We start from the raw sequence: 5,993 nt of genomic DNA, 5'->3' as shown, positions 1-5,993 counted from the left end.
GGGGTCGTCACCTGGTTTCGAGTCCTTTGTGTATAGCATGGATCGTTTCTTTGTTCTAGCGTTGTTGTTTGACCTTATTATTGATAACAAAGTTAAAGTTTCTGGAAAGTTAATCCTGAAAGATCCATGCTATACCGAATGTCCCGTGACAATTCTTGAGCGGCATTTCACGCGAATATTAATTTTACTCAATTAACGGCAAGCGTGCATGTGCAGACATGCAGCCGAACGCGACTTCGTCGCGATGCTAAATTTGCGATCTCAAACATTCCCGCCCGCCTCGTCATATGGTGACGAAACGAGACGGTGCGCTCGCTGAGGCGAGCGCTGTCGCGGCGCGACGTATCGATTAGCGATCGATTAATGGTCTCGATCCCGGCGCGAGTGCGAGCGGCCATGTTGCGAGGTGTGCGGCTGCGCATTGTCATAACACGCGACGATCTCGAGCGAGAAACATATTTCGCGCGATACATATGTTTCCGTGAATATGGTCCGTCGGTATGTGCATGCCATGGTGCTGAAACCGGGAAAGTGAGGTGATGTAACGCGCGTGTGAGTGGAGTTACGGCTGACGACCGAACTCACTGATTTCGTGACGTGCACGTAGCACGTTGGCGGAAGGACAATAGTGACAATTACGCGAAGTGACGCGCGATAAAACGTACTAACGCGAAAAAACGGACAGTGAGGAAAACGCGAGCGATTCTACGCGAGAAAGCGAGGGCTGTTCGGTGGCTCACGTATCCTCGACGGTGGTGGTGTCGGCGGCCCCAGGAAGCAGCACCAGTTTGACAAGGGGCCGGACGAATTCGGAGGAGGCCGTGCGGACGGTCACCACTCGAACGACGCCGTCGTCTCCAGGATGCAGCTTCACGATCCGTGCGAGAGGCCATCGATTCGGCGGCGTGATCTCGGCCCGGATCAGGCACAGCATGCCGACCTCAGGAGCGTCCTCAGCTGCTAGCCACTTTGGTCGAGAAGCGAGGTGCTGAATGCATTCGCGCGACCACCGCTGCCAGAAATGATCGCGCATCTTCTGCACCAGGTGCCATCGAGACAAGGAATTGTCCGGCCGTTCCTCAAGTGACGGCTCAGGAGCCGCCAGCAAAGGTGCCCCGATGAGGAAATGCCCCGGCGTCAGTGCCGAGACGTCGTCAGGATCATCAGAGAGTGCGTGTAGTGGCCGAGAATTTAGGCACGCCTCAACCTGAGCGAGGAAGGTGACCATTTCCTCGAAGGTGAGGGTCGTCTCGCCGATGACTCGTCGCAGGTGAAACTTGGTGGATTTCACCGCCGCCTCCCAGAGTCCGCCGAAATGCGGTGCGGCTGGAGGATTGAAATGCCACCGAGTTCCGTGGACGGAGGCATCGTGAGCGATGCGCCGGCCGTCGGATGACGACGCGCGGAGAAGATTTTTCAATGCCCGGTCCGCTCCAATGAAGTTGGTGCCGCAGTCGGAGTAGATGTCCGAACAGAGCCCTCGGCGTGCAGTGAAGCGACGGAGGGCGGCCAAGAACGCCTCCGTCGTGTAGTCGGAGACTACCTCCAAGTGCACCGTTTTGGTGACGAGGCACACGAAGACGGCGATGAACGCCTTGTGCGCGCGGTGTCCTCGCCCTTAATTGGTCGTGCGGATGTGGATCGGGCCGGCATAATCCACGCCGGTTCGTTGAAATGGACGCGCCGGAGTGACCCGTGCCCGAGGAAGACTGCCCATCGGTGGTTGCGGAGTGGCGGCTCGCCATCGGGTGCACGTGACGCACCGATGCAGCAGCCGTTTCACCACGGCTCTGCCTCGTGGAATCCAGTGGTGGAGCCGGAGAGTACCAAGCGTTAGTTGCACTCCGCCGTGGAGTGTTCGTCGGTGGCAAGACTCCACGAGCAGGCGCGTGAGCCAGGACTCCGAGGGAGCTATCATTGGATGGCGTTCGTCGTCCGGAATCAGAGCGTGTTTGAGTCGCCCTCCGACTCTGAGCACGCCGTGGTCGTCGAGGAAGGGACTCAGCTTTGCAAGTGGGCTGCGGTGCGGCACAGTGCGGCCGGCGGTGACGGCCCTGATTTCCTCCGGATAGTGCAGTGATTGCACCACTCGAAGCCAAAGGACGTGTGCCGCGTCGAGTTCTTCCGGAGTGAGTGTTAGCGCCCGATCGTCCGGGCCGTGATCGTTGGTGCGGGAGGTGGTGCGTCGCCATCGTAAGCACCACGCGGTGACTCGCAACAGTCGGTGCAGTGACGAGAATCGAAGGAGCGTGTCGGGCTCCGTGTCGATCCTTCCGACGGCGGCTTGCACGACGGCCTTCCGTTCCGGCATCTCCGCGTCGGGGATCTCGTCGCTCTCGGCGGGCCACTGGGTTCGGTCCTCCCGCAGCCACGGTGGACCCGTCCACCACAGCGGATGGCCGATCAGCTCGCTGGGCGCGATCCCCCGGGAAGCGCAGTCGGCCGGGTTCTCTCGTCCAGGAACGTGCCGCCACTGGGCCTCGGGGAGAGTTCGCTGGATCAGCGATACCCGGTTGGCCACGAACGTCTTCCACCGGGATGCGTGACCCCTGATCCAGTAAAGTGTCACCCGGGCGTCGGACCAAAGGTAGATCGGTGCTGTGGACAAACGTAAAGTGTCGCGAGCGTGTCGCGTTAATTTAGTGAGCAGTGCGGCCGCGGACAGTTCGAGTCGAGCGAGGGACACCTGCCGAATCGGGGCTACCTTGCTCTTTGCCATGAGCAAGTGCAGTGTGGCGGAACCGTTCCTCGTAACGCGGAGGTAGACGGCCGCGGCGTAGCCTCGCTCGGACGCGTCGGCGAATCCGTGGATCTCGACTCGTGAATCTGCTCCGCTGTCGAGCCAGCGGGTCACGCGAACGAGTTCAAGCCGCGGAAGCTCCTCCAGGAAGCTCCCCCATTGTTGAGCGTCGGCCGACGGAAGAGGGGCGTCCCAGTCCAGCCCCTTCAGCCAGGTGGACTGGATGAGGATTTTCGCTCGGATCACGACGGGGGTGAGCCACCCTAATGGATCAAATAAGCGTGCGGTTTCCGAGAGGACGCGCCTCTTTGTGAACACGGTGATTGCGCGCGGACGAATCGCGAAGGAAAATTCGTCTTCCGTCGGGTGCCAGCGGAGACCGAGAGTGGAGTGTCCGTCTGTCTCCCACACGTGGAGGGCGCGTTTAAGGCGGTGCTCCTGCGGGATGCCGACGAGAACGTCTTCGGAGTTCGCGGCCCACTTGCGCAACGGAAACCCGCCCGCCGTGCAGAGTTCGCGCAGTTCGGTTTGCACGGCAACCGCGTCGTCGATAGTGTCCGCACCGGTCACGACATCGTCCACGTATCTGTCGTCCTCGAGAGCGATCGCGCCACGCGGAAACCGAGCCCCCTCGTCTTTGGCGAGTTGCAGGAGCGTGCGAATCGCGACCCACGGTGAGCACGTGAGGCCATAGGTGACCGTTGTCAGGCGGAGAACGCGCACGAGTAGTTCGACGGCACTTTGCCACAGGATCCGCTGGTCGTCACGATCTTCCGGGTGGACGATGATCTGGCGATACATCTTCTCGATGTCGGTGATCATCACGTAGCGGTGCCGACGCCAACGCAAGAGCACGTCAGCAAGTGCCGGCAGGAGATTTGCGCCTGCGAAGAGGTGGTCGTTGAGCGAGTCTCCGGAGCTGGTGCGTTGCGAGCCATTAAACACTACGCGAAGTTTGGTGGTAGTGCTGGCTTCTTTCAACACGCCGTGGTGTGGGAGGTAGCACACGCCGCGAGTTGTGTTCTCGTCCGACGGTGCTACGGCTTCCAAGTGCCCGAGGTCCTCGTACTCCCGCATAAACGAGCGGTAGAGCTCTCCGAACCGGAGATCCCGGGCGCACTTGCGTTCCATGGCCGTGAGTAGTCGCTCAGCGGGCTTGCGGGTCTCGGCGAAGTGCTTCGGCGTCGAGGCGAACGGCAGTCGGACGACGTACCGGCCAGCGGGTGTGCGCTCGTGGGTGCGTACCTTTGTCGCTCGCACTCTTCTTCCTCGGGAGTGAGCGCGACGGAGGCGGGAGGCTCGCTCTCTTGCTCCCAGAAACGGCGGACCAGCTCGGCCAAGTCATGGTCGGCGGTACACTGGAGTGAGCTGTGGTGACAGTGGAGGGTCGCATCACAGCCCCCTGAAAGAATCCATCCCAGGATGGTTTTCTGAGCGATCGGCGTTTGAGGTTCGCCTCGGCGGAGACCATCCTCCAGGATGGTCGAGCACACCTCGGCGCCCAGCAGCAGCTCGACTGGGTCGTTGGCGGCGAAGCGGGGGTCGGCCAGAGGAAGCCCTCGGAGGTGAGGCCACGAGGTGCGGCACTTATTCGCGGCGCCCTGGTAGAGCGAGAGACGCGGAAGCACGAACGCGACGGCGGTGAGAGTGGCTCCGGTGGTTTTCGACTTGATGGTCAGGGACACCTTGCCTCGTGTGGATCCCGACTGGGAGCCGCCGATGCCGAAGATAGACACTCGCGTGCGCGATCGCGGCAGGCGTAGTCGCTGCACCAGGGACTCCGATACGATCGACACTTCGGAGCCCTGGTCGATGAGCACCCGAACCTCATGAGGATCTCCGTGCCGATCGGCGATAGTCACGCGCGCGGTTGCGAGAAGAATCGCCTTACTGTCGTCGGCCTTTCCGACGGCGGAAAGCGTGCTGACTTCCGCGGGGGGTGCCGTCGCGGAAACGTACGCGTCGTGCAACATCGAGTGGTGCCGCGCGTTGCACGTGAAGCAGTTCCGGGTTGACTTGCACTTCGCCACCTGATGATTGCCGAGACAGTTGAAGCAGAGCTTATTAGTCTCGACCACTGTCTTTCTCTCACTGGCCACCTTGGCCTTGAAGTCGGGGCACCCCATGAGCGAGTGCTTCCCCTTGCAGAGCGGACACTGAGAAGGCTCGGACCGCTTCGCGACGTGAGTTTTCGCGGACCGTGATTGTTCACTCGCGGGTTTAGTGGTCTTTGGATTCGCTGCGTTCAGCGTGAGGATCCGTTTGTTGATGAAGGTCATCAACGTAGCGTGAGGCGGCGGTTCGAAGGAGTCTCCCGAGGAGGACTCCCATTCACGCGTTCGCGGGTCAAACAGTTCGACGACGAGGTGATTAAACAGGTCCATGCCGTGCGAGTCGATGGGCCTTCCGATGCTCTCTTGCGCATTGACGGCGGACGTGACGGCGTTCTGGACGCGGCTGAGTTCGTCGGCGGTAGCGGCTTTCATCTTTGCCACGGCGGTAAACGTGGCGAAGTTGGAGCGTATCAGCTCTCTCTTATTTTCGTAGTGCTGGCAGAGCAGCTCCCACGCACGATCGTAATTTTCGCCCGTAATCGTTAATGATTTTATTATGTTTTCAGCCGGCCCCTTGAGGCATGAACGCAGATAGTGCAGCTGTTCGACTTTCGAGATGGACGACTGCTCACCGATCACTGATTTAAAGAGATCACGGAAGGATGGCCAGTCCTCGTAGGAACCCGAAAATTCCCGTAATTGGACACGGGGCAGCGAAGTTCGCGACGCGCGGTCGGTACCGTGCTCCACCGGCGCGGAGGCTTGCGCGGGCTTGCGGCGATCGGCCTCGCCAAACAGGACGCTACGCTGCTGCACGTAAGTCATCTCGGCGGCCTCGAGTAAGTCTGATTGAGCGTACTCACTTTCAGCGTAGCGGCTCGAATCCTTGTAGCAGTTTCGAATCAGGTCGTGCTGACTCTCGAACTTTGCCCACAGGTCGTCGAGGATGCGAATGCGGGTCTCGATGGCGGCGAGGGTGATGTTCGCTTGCCCTATCTTCTTCAGGTTCTCTTCGGCTCTGGAGATACGTTTGAAGAGTTCGTGTTGGCTGCTGACCATGTTGCTCTGGTCGAGACTCATGGTTGTCTTCTGTTGGAGGAGGCACTCCCGAACTCGCGGTTGCCGGCGATGATCCGGCTCGAAGGACCAAAAATGTTCGAGAGCACGCGGTAGCGCGAAGTCGCGCGAGGTAACGAGAC

At 60.4% G+C, this 5,993-nt stretch overlaps 1 protein-coding gene across 1 annotated transcript; it reads right to left on the bottom strand.

Annotated features, from left to right (window-relative positions):
• Positions 1 to 736: 736 nt before the first annotated feature.
• Positions 737 to 5,874, bottom strand: LOC112461101. The gene is made up of 3 exons (XM_025026184.1): positions 3,954 to 5,874; positions 1,828 to 3,834; positions 737 to 1,617 (listed from the first exon to the last, which is right to left on the bottom strand). Exons 1-3 carry the CDS (start codon positions 5,872 to 5,874, stop codon positions 737 to 739), a joined length of 4,809 nt encoding a protein of 1,602 aa, XP_024881952.1.
• Between the last annotated feature and the right edge of the window lie 119 nt (positions 5,875 to 5,993).

Source organism: Temnothorax curvispinosus, unplaced genomic scaffold, assembly GCF_003070985.1.
Source record: "Temnothorax curvispinosus isolate PA1 unplaced genomic scaffold, ASM307098v1 QBEX01011072.1, whole genome shotgun sequence".
In the NCBI taxonomy this organism is placed as follows: domain Eukaryota; kingdom Metazoa; phylum Arthropoda; class Insecta; order Hymenoptera; family Formicidae; genus Temnothorax; species Temnothorax curvispinosus.
The sequence above is the reverse complement of the archived record's forward strand: the minus strand, read 5'-3'. Positions and strand labels throughout refer to the sequence as shown.

What these genes read in the sequence shown, in the direction of transcription:
- LOC112461101 (XM_025026184.1), bottom strand. Translation starts at nt 5,874, where the DNA reads ATGAGTCTCGACCAGAGCAACATGGTCAGCAGCCAACACGAACTCTTC. An exon ending in GAGCGCACACCCGCTGGCCG is followed by an intron (nt 3,835 to 3,953) that starts GTACGTCGTCCG and finishes TCCGGTTCGGAG; the next exon opens with AGCTCTACCGCTCGTTTATG. An exon ending in CGGAGTGCAACTAACGCTTG is followed by an intron (nt 1,618 to 1,827) that starts GTACTCTCCGGC and finishes CGACCAATTAAG; the next exon opens with GGCGAGGACACCGCGCGCAC.